We start from the raw sequence: 16,171 nt of genomic DNA, 5'->3' as shown, positions 1-16,171 counted from the left end.
TGGGAGGGCTCTGTGCTGGGGGAGTGGGTTCGGTTGTGCGGCGGTGCCGCGTTGGGATGGGGCTGTTGGCCGTGGTACCCCCGGGGGTGGGAAGAGTCCCCCCTCCCCCTCCCGCGTGTCCGCGTCTCGGAGCTGTGTGTGCGCTTCCCGGTGCGGGGGGAGCGGAGCCCCGCGGGGGGGAGGAGGGATGGGGGGGCCGGGGGCAGCCCGGGAGCGCGGGCGCCATCTTGGGAGCGATCAGGTGTCGGCGGGGACCGGCCGGGCCGGGGCGGTGCGGGAGGGGGGGGCGGTGGGTGCCGTCCCCGCTCCCGTTCCCCCGCGCCGCTCCCGGTACAGCGGTGCCGCCCCGTGCCTTGGGGGGGTCTTCTCACGGAGCGCCGTCCCCCAGACTTTGTCCCCTGGGCCCCTGCCCGCCCCCGGGATCCCGGGGCTCCCCCGGCACTGACTCACGGTTCCTGCGTTGCGGGGCGTGCCCCGCGGTGGGGGGGGGGGGGTGAAGAGACCGAGCTGTGTGTGTTACACGGTGGGGTGAGGGGTGGGGCGGGCGCTCGGGACCCCCGTCCGTCTGCCGGTGCTGGAACTCGGTGCGTGGGTAGGGTCTAACCCATAGGTCCCCTTCGTTGCAGCCGTTACAGAAGCGACAGAGAACCGTGGAGGATTTCAACCAGTTCTGCACCTTCGTGTTGGCCTACGCCGGATACATCCCCTACCCCGATGAGGTAAGCCCCCCCGCCCTGTCCCTCACCCCCAACAGGGCTCCTCTGGGCACGTCCCCTCTTGGTACTCGCGGTGTTGGTGCTGCGGTCTTGTGCTGTTCCTGCCATCTCCCCAACATCCCTGCTGCGGTCTCACGCCTTTGCCGCGTTTTCCCCTCTTGCAGAACGAGCCCTGGAGCCACGGCGGCAGCATGAGCCCCCAGAACAGCACGGGGAGCACACAGGACAGCGATAGCTGGGCCTCCTCCCACTCCTCTGATATCCACCTCCTGGCAGATGACAGGAGTAGTCGCAGCGTGGCCAGAGGGGCTGCGGACAGCAGCCTGCTCCTGGGCTGCCCTGCCTTCCCCGCTGGCTTCTATGATGTTCGGCCCCAGCAGATCAAGCGGAAGAAGCCACCGGTGAAAAAACTCATCTTGGAGCAGGAGGTGGAGAAGCTGAGCGCTGGGAAAAGCTCTGGGCTAGAGCAGGAGCGAGGGACAGAGCTGGCTGCGCTGGAGGGGCGGGTGCCGCCTGGGAAAGAAGAGCTCTCAGAGCCTCCCCTCAGCGTGGCTGGGGACCCACAGCCCCATGCCCTCCTGGAGGAGCTGACGAAGGAGGAGAAGGACTGGGTGCATGGAGCACAGGGAGCAGGAAAGCCAACAGGAGACGATCCGCAGCTAAAGGAGCAGGAGCAGTGCTCTGGGGGAAGGAAAAGCCCCAGTTCTTGTAGTACCTTGGACCAAAGCGAAGCGGAAGATGCAAGCAGAGGGAGCTCTCAGCTCAGTGGTGAGTGCCTGAAGGAACGGAGCCATGCTGTGGTTGGTGCCAAACACCTTCCCTTTGCCAGGGCCACCTGTGCTTGCAGATGGTCCTGGCTTCTCCTCATGGGGGGCTCTGGGGAGCACCGTAGGGGCCTGGGAGAAGTGCAGAGCGGAGGCCCAGGAGCTGACCCGCTCTTTAGAGACTTTCTTCTGTAGGGAGCACAGTGCAGGCTGGAAACCTGTTAGGGAGGAGGCTGTAAAGGTGCCTTGCTGATGTGGTCTTTACTTTTTTCTCTTTTTTTTTTTTTTCCCCTTTTGCAGCGGATGAATTTGCAGCAGCTCCCAACACCAAAGCAGAAGGTGAGTGGGGGGGCTCTCCCAGTGGGACTGGCTGTGTCTTCAGAGGTGGTGCTGTGCCCCATGGCAGGGTCAGGCCACAGCTGTGGGGTGGTTTCTGACCGGTGTCTGTCTCCCCTTGACCAGATGACGATGCCTGGGATCTGATCACCTGCTTCTGCCTGAAGCCCTTCGCAGGGAGGCCCATGATTGAATGTAACGAGTGCGCTACCTGGATCCATCTCTCTTGTGCCAAGATCCGCAAATCCAACGTGCCTGAGATCTTCATCTGCCAGCGATGTCGTGACGCCAAGCAGGAGATTCGCCGCTCCAACAGAGCACGGACAGTGCCCCGCAAGCGCTTCTGTGACTGAGCAGGGAGGCTGGGGGGGCCCTCTTTACACCTCAGGCTGTAGCCCAGTCTGGCTAGACAATCAATGCAGTAACGGCAGGGGAAGGGCTGGGCTGCAGGGCTGGGCTGTCCCCCTTGCTCCTTGCCTCCTGGAGGATGTCACGCGTCCTCCCTGGGTGTTGCGTTGACCACAAAGTTTGGTTACCCCAGAGGTGCTGGGGGAGAAGAGCCGTGTGCTAGGTTGCTCAGAAACATCTCTGTCCTTGCACAGACCTGGCTCAGTGCCTTCCCCCAGGCCAGCCGAGGAGAACCTAGTCCAAATAGTTCCCGTGCGGTGTGGTGGAAGCTTACACTTATCTCAAGATGTGACTCCCATCCTCCTTTATCCTCACTGTTGTCCTTGCCTGAGACCTTCAGGTGGGCTGCGACGGCAAAGCCCAAGTGACCCAAGTTCTCCTCCAGGATGTAGACACAGCCCAGGCAAGCTTCCTCCATGTAGGATGAGAGGAAGGAATGAATATTGGCCCTGCCCACCCCTGGAGCAGACCAGGCTGCTCTGTGTTGGGCATCAGGTGTCCATTTTTGGCTCATCAGCCCCTTAGGCTGCACAGGGGAGATCCTGCCCCTGTCCTGTGGTGCTCCTGGTTTCAGCTGCTGTGCCTGAGACCTCAGGGTAGTTCCGTTGGCTGAAGGACAGTGTGCAGGAAGGGCATTCTGTAGTAGATTGTTAGAAAAGTTGTTCTTTGAGTCCTCTTGGTTCAGACTCTCTGGTTGCACTAAAGTCTCTTGTCTGAAGAAGATGTGAGGTTGGTGGTAGGGAACCCAGCTACCCTCAGAGCAAGTAGGGCATGGGACAGGGAGGGGGAAGCATTCTGTTTGGTTTTCCGTGTTTCTAGTTTCAAACAATTGAACCTTGAACCCTGCGGCCATCTCCTGCCTGCAGGTGGAGCATCTGCGAGATGCTGAGACCTGAGCTCAGGACAGAGCTGGGTGCTGGGAGGGCTTTGCTTCTCAGCGAGCCCTCCTGCAGAGAAATTGTTTTGTTGTTTCGTTGGTCTTTTTTTTTTTTTCCTTCTTCTTTTTTCTGGACATGTAGAGTGAAGTTTGATGTCAGGAACGGGCCCTAAGCCCCTTCTGCTATGCAACTGCTGCTCCGGAGGTACAGGACTTACCTTTCAGTCCCAAGTGGAAGGCTTTTCCCCATCGCCCTTGGTTGTGAGCGGTGTGTGTGCTCTGGGGCCCCATGTGCACTGACTGTCCAAATCCCACTTCGCAGCCCCTCCAAAGAGCCTGGCCCAGTGCCTTCTGCACTTTCTGGGCGGGGGACACAGACTCCATTGCTGTCCCAGTGCCACCTGGCCCGGCCCTGGCACGCTGCTGCTGGAGCGGGACGTGGGACAGCCCCAACCCGCCCGTCCCATATTTAGTTCTCTTAGCTGGGTTCTCTCCTACTTGCACATCTGGTTACTATGGGACCACAGCTGGGGGACAGTGGGGGGCAGCCCCCCACCACCCAGCGATCCCCAGGCTCATCCCTGTGCCTCTCCTCCTGTGGAAAGCCTGGGCCCCAAAAGTGCTTTATGTTTTTTATAGTTACTTTGTATTGATATGTAAAATAGCAAATTCTGGTCCTTGCCCTGTGGAGTGTGGCTGGAGTCGTATGTATATAATAAAGTACTTTTGCCATAATGGTGATGGCTTTGGCCTGTTTCTCCCTTTCCTTCCAGGCGGGAGCCAGCCGAGCTGCTGAACATCTCTGGGTGCAACCCCCCCTCCCCCCCAGCCCAGCTCCCCCCATCCAGGTACCCCCCCAAGCCACACACACAACAGCCAAGGAACAGTTCTACAAATGTTTTATTTGACAGAGTGAGTCACACAGCAAAGTGATGATGCCTACCTCCCTGCTGCGCTGCACGGAGTGTTGCAGGAACCTGCAGCCTCACCTCCTGGGCAGGCACCATCCGCCCTGCCCTGGTCCCGTTCCTGAGTGATGTGGGTTGGCTCAGGAGGAGGGCTGCCCCTGCACCCTGCTGAGGCTGCTAAGGCACATCGTGATTTAAATCAAAGGTTGTGTTTTGCTCTCGGGCTCAGACAAATCTGTCCTGATCGGTTTCCACTCCGGGGTGGAATTAAGGTTTAGTCCTGCCAAGTGTTTAGGTGCTGAAGGATCCAGTTTTCCCCACAGAGTTCCAGTGCTGATGGATGTGATGTGCTGCTGGCTTTCATCAGACAGCGCCAAGGGCTCGAACCGGAAGGCAGCAAGGAGCACGGGGTAGCAATGGGGCTGAGTGCTGGGCTGGCTCTAGGACATTTCTCCATCACCAGGCGGAACAACATCATTCCTCGCAGGGCCCTGCTGGTGTGACTTCTTCCATCCTGTTGCGGTACCACTGGGGCAGAAGCAGCGAACAGAACAGGAACAGCAGAAAATTCAGGTGTAGCTTCTACGCTAGGGGTTTGCTAGCAGGGTTTGCGTGGCCAACCCAAAGCCAAGCGATCATCCAGGAGAGCCACGAGCGGGTTCTACTCCTCCTTGGCCCAGGCCGAGCCGCTGGCCTGCTGCTCCAGGTGGGGAAGGACCGCCTCGGTGTAGAACTTCTCCAGCTTGGGCACCGTCTTCCCCCAGAACTCGGCATCGAACTCCACAGGGGCCATGGCCGTCTCCTTGTTGGTGTGCACCACGAAGTCGGCGTGCTGCAAGCCGGTGGCCGCTAGCTGGTACTGCACCTGGGTGAAGTAGTGGTGATCGCGCTTCAGTGTGTAGGAGTCCCCGTCCCGCTGCAGGCAGAAGTCCTTGTCCTTGCAGGCCTCCTGCACCGTCTTGTTGCGGTGCTTGTAGGGACACTTCACCTCCAGCAGCCCCAACCGCTTCCCCGTGCCGGCCTCAGTGACGATGCCGTCGGGGCTGGCGGCGATCCACGTCTTCTCCTTATGGATGAAGAGCCCACAGTCGTCCACCTGCACCGGCTGGCCCATCTCCTGCGACTTGAGCCGCTCGTAGGCCCGCACCGCCTCCTTCTCGTTGCGGATACCCCACGACATGGCCGGCGTTTGCACGGAGGGTCCGGCGCTCAGCACCGCCTTCAGGTAAGACTGGGGCACCTTGTCCGTCTTGCCGTTGGCGAACTTGCTGTTGGCGATGCGCGGGGCCAGCGAGGCCGTGATGCGGTTCTGCCGCCACGCGTACCACTGCGGGTTGGTGCGCTGGCCGCGCGTCTGCTCCTCCACCCGGGGGATGTCTTGGCTCTGCAGGGTGGGCGGGAAGCGTGGCGAGGCCCCGGGCGGGTTGGCCTTGGCGTTGTTGGCGTGGTCCCGGGATGGAGCTCCTTTGCTGCCTTCAGGCAGGTGCGGGCCGGCGTTGGCCTTGGCTGGGCTGGGCGCTGCTTTGGTGCCCGCCGCCTTCTTCTGGCTCCCGGAGGCGGCCGCGTGCTGCTGGGCGCCGCGGGACGACGCCGCGGGTCGGGGCTGTGCCGCGGGTCGCGGCTGCGCGTCCCCGCCGCCCTTCGCCCCACGGCCCCGCCCCGCGGTCGGAGCGCTCCGGGGCCGGCATTCCGCAGCCCGGCTGCCCGTGGCGGACGGCGGCGGCGCGGCGGGCGGCACTTTGGAAGCCGCGGGCCGAGGGGACGAGGGCCCGGCCGGCTCCTTCCTGGGCCTCCCCATGGCCCTGGCCGCGCGAGGAGAACAAGAAGCGCGATCCCCACGAGCTCGCTTCCGCGTCTCCCGCCCCGCGCCGCCACAAGCCCGGGCTCGTCTCGCCCCGCGCGGCGGATGGGGCCGGCACTTCCTGGCCGCGCCCGCCCCCGGCCCCCCCCGCCCCCGTCCCGCCGGGCTGACCGCTAGGGGGCGCCACCGCACCGCCGCGCTCCGCTGCCGGCCGTGCCCCGCGGTGCCGCGCCGCGCTGCTCTGCGCCTGGAGCCGCGCGCTGCGTTCGGGCGGCTCCGCTCGCAGCCTTGCGGCACAGCTGCTGGGGGGAAGCGGTGACTGCGCAGAACGGCGAGCGGATGGCGCTGCCCGATCGGGAGGCGCTGCGGCACCCGCAGCCCCGCGCCCGCCGCGTATTCTCCGGGGCGTGCAGGCAGCCCCTGGCTCCGGGCTGGGATCTGGGTCCCGCCCCGCAGTCTGTGCGGGCCGCTCGCCCTGCCTTGCGCCGCTCGGCTCCGCTCCGCGTTCGGTGCGGGTTTGGCGGAGCGCGGCAGGATGGCTGGCTGTCTGGATGGATGGATGGATGGATGGTGGCGGTGCCTCCCCCGTGCACGCTCTATAAAAAGTGCAGCGGCAGCGCGGTCCTATCTATAGCGCAGGGAGGGAGCTGCCTGGATTACATTTGCTGGGTTTTTGCCCGGCCCTGCTCGGGACGAGGGATTCCCAGGCTGGGCTGGCCGGGATCTCCCTCCCGGCAGAGCTGTCCCGGCTGTGCCGCCGTGCCCCGGCCGCCGGCCCCCTCCCCAACCACGCGCTTCGCCCGAAGGCTGAGCCCCCCCCAAACCTCCCCTGCGTTTTCCTGCCCTTCTTCGGGGCTGTCCCCGTGCGCTGGGCTGCAGTGGGTGCCCGCGGTGGGTGGGTTTGGGGCGGGTGCTCGGCCGCGCCGCAACGTGACCCCCACCCTGGGGCTGCCGTAGCGGGGGCCGTGTCCCTTTAACGAGGCAGGGCTTGGAGCTTGTGCTGCTGCTGGCACAGGGATGGAGCGGCGGTGAGGAGCCGGTGCCAGAGCAGCAGCCTGCAGCGGGAGGGGCGGTGGCGTTCGTGCGCACAGACCCCAACCAAGAGGAGAGAGAATCGCTCCGGGCAGAAGCCTGGTGCATCTCCTGGGGGTGCCGAGCCCCCAAGCCCTGTGTCATCATCCTCCAGGTAAGGCCCAGGGCACGATGGGGGGTTTGGGGTGCCCCAGGTTTGCATGATTGCTGTGAGGTGAGGCAGTGGGGGGCATGGAAGTGCTGAGATCACCGCCCCACTGGGATCCGCGCCGCTGGGAACTGCCCCGGGGCGTCAGTGGCGGGTCCTTGGGCTGTGCCATTAATGCCCCCTGGCCATCAGTGGGACCCTTTGTCAGGGCTGCTTGCTAGGGTTGTGCCCGTGCTGGGGGATCCATGGGGATGGGATGCGCTTATTTTTGGGGGTGCCTGTGTTGGGCCGCATTGAGGGGAAGTTTCCTGGCATGGGGCTGTGGTTTTTCAGGGGTTTAGTGGGAGGGAGTGTGGGGCAGAGCTGGGGGGAGACAGGAGGGAGCCCTGAGCCAGCTCCAGTGGGGACCCCGTGCTGTGCTGGTTTTGGGGCTGTGATGGGGCATCACCTCTGTGGGGCTGCGATTGCCCATGCCCAGGCTGAGCTCTCCCAGATGCAGCTCTGGCAACTTTACAGCTGTTCACGGCAGGGAGGATGAGGAGGAGGCCACAAAATGCTGGAGGTGGGGAGAGGATGGGGTCCTGCTGGTGATTCTGCACTGGGGACCATTTGCTGCTGCAGGGGCTGAGGTTGGGGCGAGGAGCAGCTCTGCTTTTATTCATCACCTCGGGGCTTAGAGCAGCACACGGGGCCAGATGGGCCCTGTTTACCCTGCGAGTGTAAATGCAAAGAGAAGTGATAAAAAGCAGCTGGAACAGCTTCTGCTGGCAGCCCCGGTAAACAAGGCAGCGTGGCACGGCAAATAGCGGGCGCGTTGCTGAGCGCTGAGCCGGGCGCCTTGGGAACTAATGAGAGGGCTTTGGGGTGACCCCATCCCTGATGGCTCCAGGCAGCGGGGCTGGGGCTGTCCCTGTCTGGGTGCTGCTCCCGCTGCTGTCCCACAGTGCGTGCACCCCTCTTCCCATGTTGGGGTTAAAATGGGGTTGTTGTTAGGGTTAGGGTTACGGTAAGGGTTTGCGTTGGGGTTAGGGATAGGTTTAGTGTTTGGATATGGTCAGGTTTAAAGTTAGAGTTAGGATTAGTCTTAGGGTTAGGGTAGGGTTAGGGTCAGTTATAGGGTTAGGATTAGCCACACGTGTGAATCCCTGCGCTGCCCCCTCCCCTCTGTGCCACTCATCAGTGCAGCACTGACCTTGTTGTTAATTATTAAATCCCCAGCAAACACCGCACTCTGTTGTGCCCTAGTTACGCCGTGGGCTTCTTGTGCATCTTTTTTTTTTTTTCCCCAAGCAAATTACCCTGGTAACCTCTGTGGGTGGATGGAGATGGGAGCAGCAGATGCTTCTCTCCCCACCAGCAGAGGGGATGGGCTGCAGAGGCCCTGGGGCTGCTGAGCTGCTTTGGGTGGCCAGGAGACAGGGATGTGTGGCTGTCTGCTGCTGGCCATGTGGGCTCCTGTGGCTCTGCAGGGCTGAGGTTTGGCTCCAGAAGCAGAGATTTGGGTTCAGGTCCATGTGCGTGTCCCTCTGGGAGTGTTCGTGAGCCCCTTCCCTGCAGACCCCCTCCCAGCGCCTCATCTTGCAGCTGCTCCGAGGGACCAAGGGACCATGCCAGGTCTGTACGTGCTCTCCTCCTGGGAGGCTCTGCCCCTGAAGAGCTCCAGGGTGAAGGCATGTGCCAATGGGTACGTGCTGAGCATCACCGCCCAGCTCCTGTACACGAACCCACGCGAGGAGCCCGTGGAAGGTAAGGATGATTGTTGGGGTGCAGGGACCCTATAGACACCGTGCTGGAGTTCCCCATTCCAACCTCACTGCCAATCTGGGCTCTGCCTCTGGGCTCTCTCCCACCTGCAGGTGTCTTCATTTACCCGCTGGAGGAGTCGGAGATAGTGGCCAGCTTTGAGGCGGCAGCGGGCAGCCGGCGGGTCACCTTCCAGGTGCAGAGCCGGCACCGGGCACAGGAGTGCTGCCTGGAGTGCGGCACTAGCCCAGGGCGGCCGCGCCGCTGCGCCCGGGGTGAGTGCGTGGGGCAAAGCACAGGGGTACGAGGGGCTGATGAGATCCCACTGCTGCTCCAGGAGAGCTGGAGGGATGCTCCTCTTATTTCTGCTTTCCCTAATGAGTCCCCAGCTTTCTGCCGTTTCAGCTCCATCCTCTTCCTCTCTGTCCATTTTTCCCGTCCCTTTGCGCTCCCCTCTGTCGTCCCCTTGGTGAGCAATTAGTTCAATTACCGATGCCTGCGTGGTCCCTCCCCTCACCCAGGTCACCTCGTCCTGGATGAGGACACCGAGCGTTCCACCTTCGTCATCATCACAGGCGCATTGGGGCCGGCGGAGAGCCTGGCCGTGACCCTAAGCACAGCGCGGGAGCTGCCCACGCTGCCGGGGGGGGCCCTGCGCCTCGTCCTGCCCCCCGTCCTTGTGCCACGCGTCGCTGCCACCCCCGAGTGTGAGAGCGAGCCGGGAAGCTTGTGTGACGACAGGTTGGCCCTATGGTGATTTTCACGGCTTTCTGAGTCTCTGCCGTCCTAGGGCTGGGGTGGGGGGGGGATGCTGGGTGTGCAGGGGAAGTGTGGGAGCTGCCCTCACCCCATGCCCCTTGCAGCCCCACCAGCTGTTTCGGGGGACCTGGTGCACGGAGCCAGCCCGCACCCACAGCACCTGCGGAGAGCACAGATGTCTTCAGGGGACAGCCCTGCAACCCCTTTCCTTACGAGTTTGGTTTTGAGCTGCTGGTGAAGGGCCCCTGCCTGCTGGCAGGTAGGGCTGGGGGTTGGAGGCCCCAAAAATTGCTCTGCATGTGGCATTACCACCCTTTGAGCAGCACCACTGGGCTCTGAGTCAGCATCCTGCGTCCTCGGCGGGGGTGTGATGGATGGAGGCTGCAGGGGCACGTCAGGCAGCTGGCTGCCATCAGCATGAATCCCATCAGCGCTGGCTGGTGGCTTACTTGGGCCCGGGTCCAAGCGGGTCTGTGCCCCCTCCAGGCCTGGAGAGCCCGACCCACGCACTGCGTGCCGATGCTGACCCCTGGGCCAGCTCTGCCACCACCACCTGCGTCACACTGGCCGAGCGTCACCGCTACGACAGGGACGTGGAGATCATCCTCTACCCCTGCGGTAAGGGCTGCGGGTGCGGTGGGTCCAGGGGTGGATGGGCATGGCCTCAAAGCGTGGGGCAAATGTGAGCGCCCACAGAGCCCCACCAGCCCCACCTGGTGATGGAGGAAGGCACCCTGACGTACCCCGAGTACGAGGCGCACATCCGGAGCCGCAGGGACTACATGCGGATAGCCAGGAGGGACGGCAGCGGGGAGAGACAGGTGACCGGGCACGGCCATGGCTGGGAGGAAGAAGAGGGCAGCGGTGGTGATGGCGGTGGCGGTGGTGAGGAAGGCCCCGGTGTGGGTTTGCACCGTGGGGCCAAGAGATGTGAGAAAGGCCCCCCACCCCTTGCAGGTGGCTTTTGTGCAGAAGCGTTTCCACAAGGACATCTTCCACAACCCCGTGCTGATGCTCAACTTCTGCCCGGAGGCGGAGGCTGCCCCAGGGGACCTGCAGAGCGTCACCCGTGAGGTCCTCTTCCTCGTGGATCGCAGTGGAACCGTGAGCGGCCCCGATATCGACAGGATCAAGGTGAGGCGGGGCGGTGAGCCTGGGGACCCCGCACCGAGCTGTGAGTCCTGATGGCTGTCCCCATGCCCAGGAAGCGCTGTTGGTGGCCCTGAAGAGCCTCCCCCCAGGAACCCTTCTCAACATGGCAACCTTCGGCGCTGACCTGCAGCCGCTCTTCCCCTCCAGCCGCCTCTGCAGCAACGTGAGTGCTGTGGGGGACCCCCTGTCCCCCTCCATCCCCCTCCATCCTCCCCACCCGACCCTACTGCAGATGGCTGCCCGGTGCCATCCCCACGAGCCGGTTGTCCTGGCGGGCAGGAGACTCTGCAGCGAGCCTGCCGCCACCTGGGTGAGCTGCGGGTGGCCATGGGCAGCCCCAACCTCCTGGCAGCACTGAGCTGGGCACTGGCGCAGCCTCTGCACCACGGGTACCCCCGGCAGCTCTTCCTCTTCACCGCGGCAGCGGCAGTGGGTGACGTGGGCCGCATCCTGCAGCTGGTGCGCAGGCAGGCCAGCACCGTCAGGTATGGCGTCGGGCATAGAATCTGGAGGGTTGTCGCTGAAATTGGAGGTGTTTTAGTGCATGGGTCCCTCCCGCAGGTGCTTTAGCTTTGGGATGGGCCCACGGGCCTGCCGGCGGCTGCTGACAGCCATAGCCAAGCTGAGCCGCGGCCGCGCCGAGTTCCTGGGCCTGGCCGAGAGGCTGCAGCCCAAGGTAATGGGGTGGGGGGGCACGTGGGTTATGGTGGGGCCAGACACCAGCTTCTGTCCCTGCCCCAGCTCATCAAGGCCCTGAAGAAGGCCATGGAACCGGCCGTCAGCGACATCACCATCGACTGGTACGTGCCCGACAGCACTGAGGCCCTGCTCTCACCCACCGAGATCGCAGCGCTCTACCCCGGGGACCGGCTGGTCAGCTACTGCACCCTGTACAGCATCGCTCGTTTCCGGGATCAGCACCCGGTGGTGAGGCTAGGGAGATACTGCCTTTTTGTGGATCCTCCTGACCACCTTTGTGGCCCCCTCCGGTGCTGCCACTGGAGCTGACACTCTCTCCGCCAGGGCCGGGATGGAGCTTGCCGGGGCTCGGTCATCCCCTCACAGGAGGAGGTGCCCACCCCGGGGGGCACACGGCTGTCCCGAAGCTCCAGAGAGACCTCCGTGGAAATCTCGGCCATTGGCACAGAGGAGTCGGAGCGCAGTGAGTGGGATGGGCATGGAGAGGGGCTGAGAGGTGGCGCGGGGACTGTGAGCTGACGGCTGTGTGCTCGCCCTGCAGGTGCTGACCTCACTTCGGGGGGAGACATCTGGAAGCGTATTTACCAGCCCTCCTACATCCAGGAGCAGTACGTCCTGACACACTGCTCGGTCAGCACGGAGCGCAGCCAGGGGCTGCTGTCGCGCAGCTCCACCAGCAGCGAGTCCACCGGCTCCCGCGACGTGGCCCCCGACAGCGGCTCCGCAGCCCCCGACACCACCTCCCAGCAGGGCCAGAAGAGCCTGTCCCTCTGTGAGTCTTCCACCAAATCTGCCCCGCTGCCCTCGGCCCCTGCTGCCATCAAGGTAAGGCACGTGCCAGGGCTGTTCCCCACCTGGCTGGGGCCTTGCCTTGCTGACCCAATGTGCCTGGATATGGGGATGCTGGGGCAGAAACTGGAGGGACATAGCCTGCATTTAGCCAGGGTAAGCTCTGGGTGCTGCCAGCAGGCTCCTCAGGTGTGTTTGTCCCGCTGGAACCAGAGAGCTGAGCACCAAGGAGCCAGTCCCGCCCCAGGTGCCAGTACCCCCAGGCCAGTGGGCAACGGTGTTGCTAAGGAAAGCCTCGGCCAGCTCACGTCCTCACTGATGCTGCAGAAATGAAATGGAAACAACCATGTGGCCATCAGGCAGTGAACCTGCCAAGGCAGGGAGGGGGTAGTCTGGCTCCTGCCTGGCTGCCGCAGCCCTCTGCCAAAGCCGCAGGATGCTCCTTTAGTGATGGGCTCGTCCCTGCTGCTTGATGTCTGGGTTTGGATCCAGCCTGGTCGCTGTGCCGGGGGAGGCTGCTCCCTGCTAAGCACAGTGCCATGTCCCCAAGGCCAGGTGAGGCCAGCTGTCAGCCAGCCCAGCACCGCCTGTTGCTCCCTCCCGGCGTGTTAGGTAACCTGCTGCACAATAGCACACACAGCTGGTGGCCTTTGCAGCTGAAATGTCAAGCATAAGTGATTTCCCCACAATGTAAACCATCCCTGCGCTCCTGCTGCTGGGTGTGGGTGCTGCAGCCATACCCCAGTGTGGGGTTTTGAGCACCTTCCTGCGTGGAGCAGCTGAGCTCAGTCCCCACATGTGCAAACATCACCAAAACCACATAGAATCATAGAACCGTTTGAGTTGGAAGAAGTGCTTATAGACCATCTGGTCCAACTCCCTGCACTGAACAGGGACGCCTACAGCTCCATCAGGAGCCTGGAGCCCCATCCCCCTGACCTGGGGCATCTCCAGGGATGGGGCATCCCTCCTATCTCCACGTCAGCCCTAGACAGATGTTTGCAAACTCACATCTCGGTGCTGTCATTCCTTTCCCACGTGCATTAAGCACCTTATGAGCACGGCCTGCTGTGCAGGGAGGTGATGGATTTGGGGTGGCAGCTCACAGAGCAGCAGGTCAGGACACCAGGTAGGGCTGTGGGTGCCTGTTGAGCATCAGCACAGCCCCATCTGCACTCTGTGCCACTGAGCCCCGGGCTCGCCGTGAGCTCCCGCAGGTGCCAGTATCGCTGAGCAGTGAGGAGCTGGCACGGCGGCAGAAGGCGCTGGCACGAGCCGCCCTGGCTGGCCGTAGCTTCTCCTCGCCACACGGGGAGCTGGATGCACGCCGGCTCTGCCGTGCCCTGGAGAAGGTGTCCCAGAAGAGGAACCAGTCTGTGGAGGGGCGGCTGGACCAGCTGGCCCCCAGGACACCACGGCTGCAGCGCAGCATTGGAGAATCAAGTGAGTGCCAGCCCTGGGAATAAAGGTCACCCTGGTGTCACATGGGGTCACCATGCTGATCCCATGTCCTGGGCCACGCAGATAACCTCCTGTCGCCGACCCACCTGGACTGGGACATGCTGGTGGAGCCCTCTTACCTCTTCAGCGCAGCGGTGCCCGAGGCAAAGGAGCCCGGCCAAGGCGATCCCTGCCTGCCCCTGCGCTGCCACGTGGTGATCCACGGGCTGCGTGCCGGCCAGCCTGTGTCCTGGGAGGTGACGGCCTCGCTGGAGGCCCTGCTGCAGCCGCAGGAGGGGGCAGGCAGTGAGGATCCCCCACGGCAGGCGGCCACAGCAGGGGAGAAACCATTGCATGGCTTGGCAGCACGCTCCGTCATCCAGGACAGCGAGAAAGCGGCACAGCGCGAAGCCGAGCTGGAGCAGGGTGGGTGCTGGTCCCTGTCCTTGTCACCGTCACCATCACCGCTTGCTGACACCCCGCTCTGTGCAGGTTTTGCTCGCCGCTTCCGCCTGAAAGCCATGCAAACCAGCAAAGCCTGCAACGTGCCTTCCCTCTACACGTGTGTGGTGCCTGTGGATGGGGCCACGCGGGTGGTGCTGCCCGCAGCCCCGCAGGTGTGGAGCACAGGTAGGGCTGTGGGGACAGCACGGGGATGGGGAATCGAGCACGGCACGCGCTGAGCCGGCATTGGTGCCTTGCAGCTGCACGCAGCACAGGCATGGCGGGGAGCCGGCGTCGCCGGCAGCAGGATGAGGAGGAGCAAGAGGCTCTCATTGGTGCAGGTATGGACCCAACCCCTTACACCCCACCCCAAGCCCTCAGGGACCTCAGTGACCCTGGGCATAGCGAGGCGTCCCCTGAACTGCGGGTGCCCAGCCCAAGTCAGTGCTTATGGGCTGCAGGAGGAATTGATCTCAGCTCCATGCTGAGCAGCCACAAGGACTGGGCTATGCAGGTCCCCAGGCCTTGGTGACTGCAGTACTTCGCTGTTTTGCAGAGAGGGATGAGGTCCCTGGGTCTCCAGTCAGTGCCTCCTCTGCCACCTCTGGCTGGGAAAAGCAGAACGGCTCTCACGGTACGGACACAGCCCTGGGGATGAACCCATCCCTGTGCACCATGGCCCTTCTGCACTGCCCAATTCTCCCATTGCAGGGCCTCCAACCAGCCCTTCCAGCTCCTCTATGGCCTCCCAGAAATCCAGAGAGAGCATTGCTGGCTCCAGGTGGGGCTGCCCTGCATGGGTTCTGGGGTGGGGGGACGCAGCACCTCAATGGGAGGAGTTGGGCAGCGTCACCTCTTGAGTGCTGCAGGTGTGGGTGGGTTGGGAGAATAGTGGTCCAGCCCCTTCCTTGCAGCAGTGTGCGGGAGTCCCGCTGCCCGTCATTAAGGGACAGGTGACACCCCGCCCTGTTCATTCACCATTTGCAGGTTCAGCCTGAGCCGGCGCAGGGGGCCCAGCCTGACACTGCGACCACAGTGCCTCAGCCCTGAGAGTGAGTGCTCCAGCACAGCCGCCAGCCACGACTACCTCCCGCTGGTAAGGACCCGTGCAGGCCATGCTCGGTATCACCAGCTGCAGCTACAGAGAATGCAACTCCCGTGGCTCTGAGGAGCACTGCTGCATCCACAGCATGGGGCAGCCCCTGCAGCCCAGGGCCCTTCTTGCAATACTGAGTATTGGGACTGCAGTCGGTCTGGGTCCCTGCTTGCTCCCCTAAGTCTCCTAACCCCCTTGCAGGTGCAGCTACAGCAAGCACGGGGGCCATTCCAGCTCACTGAGAGCTTCTCTGAAGTGGTGCAGATCCCCCTGGACCGCCTGCGCCGTGCCTCACCCTATGCCTCCCACCGTGCCAGCCTCAGCCCTACGTCCCCTGTGGCCAAGAGCAGCCCCGGGGCAGGGCAGTGCACAGAGGGCGAGGAGCCAGTTGCAGCTCCAGAGCCTGGCTCACCCCAGTCCCACAGCACTTGCTCCGAGGTGCCCAGTGCAGCCGTGTGGGCGCAGGCAGACAGCGGGCACGGATCCGAGTCTGACACCGCTCCCCACTCAGCCGCCCCATCAGAAGCAGGCTGGCAGGACATGGGGCTGGAGGACTTGGAGAGTGCCAGCTGGGCCACGGCAGTGGCCCTGGCATGGCTGGAGCACCGCTGCGCCGGCTTCTTTGACGAATGGGAGCTGGTGGCAGCCAAGGCGGACGCATGGCTGCAAGCGCAGCAGCTGCCCGAGGGCCTGGACGTGAGCTGCCTCAAAGGGGCAGCCCGGCACTTGTTCCTGCTCCTGCGGCACTGGGACGAGAACATCACGCTGAACATGCTGTGCTACAACCCCAACAACATGTGATGGCCTCAGGGGCCATCAATAAAGGCGCCTGGCTCTGTGCTGCCTGTGAGTCTCCGTTCAGCCCAGAGCCCTGGAAAGCATCAGCCCTTCCCCTGGGGGAGGGAGCAGACAGGAGGTTAGGGAACGGCCAGGCTGCAGGAGGGGTATCAAAGCCACTCATGCCTTGCAGCAGAGAGTTCTGCAGATGCTCTGACTTAACCTTGTTCCACACGCTGGCCCCAGGCACCACTCTCCAAAGGCTGAGAAGGAAGTGCAGTC

General features: G+C 63.4%; 2 protein-coding genes across 4 annotated transcripts; both read left to right on the top strand.

The window, feature by feature from the left end:
- On the top strand, window positions 188–3,836 carry LOC110398658 (PHD finger protein 13-like). The gene is made up of 5 exons (XM_021396536.1): window positions 188–241; window positions 627–719; window positions 881–1,484; window positions 1,781–1,819; window positions 1,943–3,836. The coding sequence occupies exons 1-5, from the start codon at window positions 188–190 to the stop codon at window positions 2,167–2,169; spliced, it is 1,017 nt and encodes a 338-aa protein (XP_021252211.1). The 3' UTR covers window positions 2,170–3,836.
- Window positions 6,031–15,953, top strand: VWA5B2 (von Willebrand factor A domain containing 5B2). Of its 3 annotated transcripts, XM_021394634.1 has the most exons (23): window positions 6,031–6,319; window positions 6,826–6,996; window positions 8,575–8,736; window positions 8,847–9,008; window positions 9,255–9,486; window positions 9,597–9,751; window positions 9,979–10,110; window positions 10,189–10,313; window positions 10,450–10,626; window positions 10,697–10,807; window positions 10,924–11,129; window positions 11,206–11,320; window positions 11,386–11,571; window positions 11,668–11,806; window positions 11,885–12,168; window positions 13,350–13,575; window positions 13,657–13,998; window positions 14,065–14,202; window positions 14,277–14,357; window positions 14,573–14,650; window positions 14,728–14,797; window positions 15,004–15,112; window positions 15,314–15,953. In XM_021394634.1, the coding sequence occupies exons 3-23, from the start codon at window positions 8,598–8,600 to the stop codon at window positions 15,911–15,913; spliced, it is 3,807 nt and encodes a 1,268-aa protein (XP_021250309.1). In that variant the 5' UTR covers window positions 6,031–6,319; window positions 6,826–6,996; window positions 8,575–8,597; the 3' UTR covers window positions 15,914–15,953. The 3 variants fall into 3 exon arrangements, with proteins under 3 accessions (XP_021250309.1, XP_021250311.1, XP_021250310.1); XM_021394636.1 differs by having other exon boundaries at window positions 6,031–6,996; window positions 9,255–9,474; XM_021394635.1 differs by having other exon boundaries at window positions 6,031–6,996; window positions 8,548–8,736.

The sequence above is a fragment of the Numida meleagris genome, chromosome 4 (assembly GCF_002078875.1).
Source record: "Numida meleagris isolate 19003 breed g44 Domestic line chromosome 4, NumMel1.0, whole genome shotgun sequence".
Lineage (NCBI taxonomy): Eukaryota > Metazoa > Chordata > Aves > Galliformes > Numididae > Numida > Numida meleagris.
This window is presented reverse-complemented; position numbering and strand designations above follow the sequence as displayed.

Coding starts and splice junctions, on each gene's coding strand:
- LOC110398658 (XM_021396536.1), top strand. CDS start 188: ATGGGGGGGCCGGGGGCAGCCCGGGAGCGCGGGCGCCATCTTGGGAGC. Junction 720..880: donor ACATCCCCTACCCCGATGAG/GTAAGCCCCCCC, acceptor CCCCTCTTGCAG/AACGAGCCCTGGAGCCACGG. Junction 1,485..1,780: donor AGGGAGCTCTCAGCTCAGTG/GTGAGTGCCTGA, acceptor CCCCTTTTGCAG/CGGATGAATTTGCAGCAGCT.
- VWA5B2 (XM_021394634.1), top strand. CDS start 8,598: ATGCCAGGTCTGTACGTGCTCTCCTCCTGGGAGGCTCTGCCCCTGAAG. Junction 10,627..10,696: donor CCGATATCGACAGGATCAAG/GTGAGGCGGGGC, acceptor CCCCATGCCCAG/GAAGCGCTGTTGGTGGCCCT. Junction 10,808..10,923: donor CCAGCCGCCTCTGCAGCAAC/GTGAGTGCTGTG, acceptor CCTGGCGGGCAG/GAGACTCTGCAGCGAGCCTG.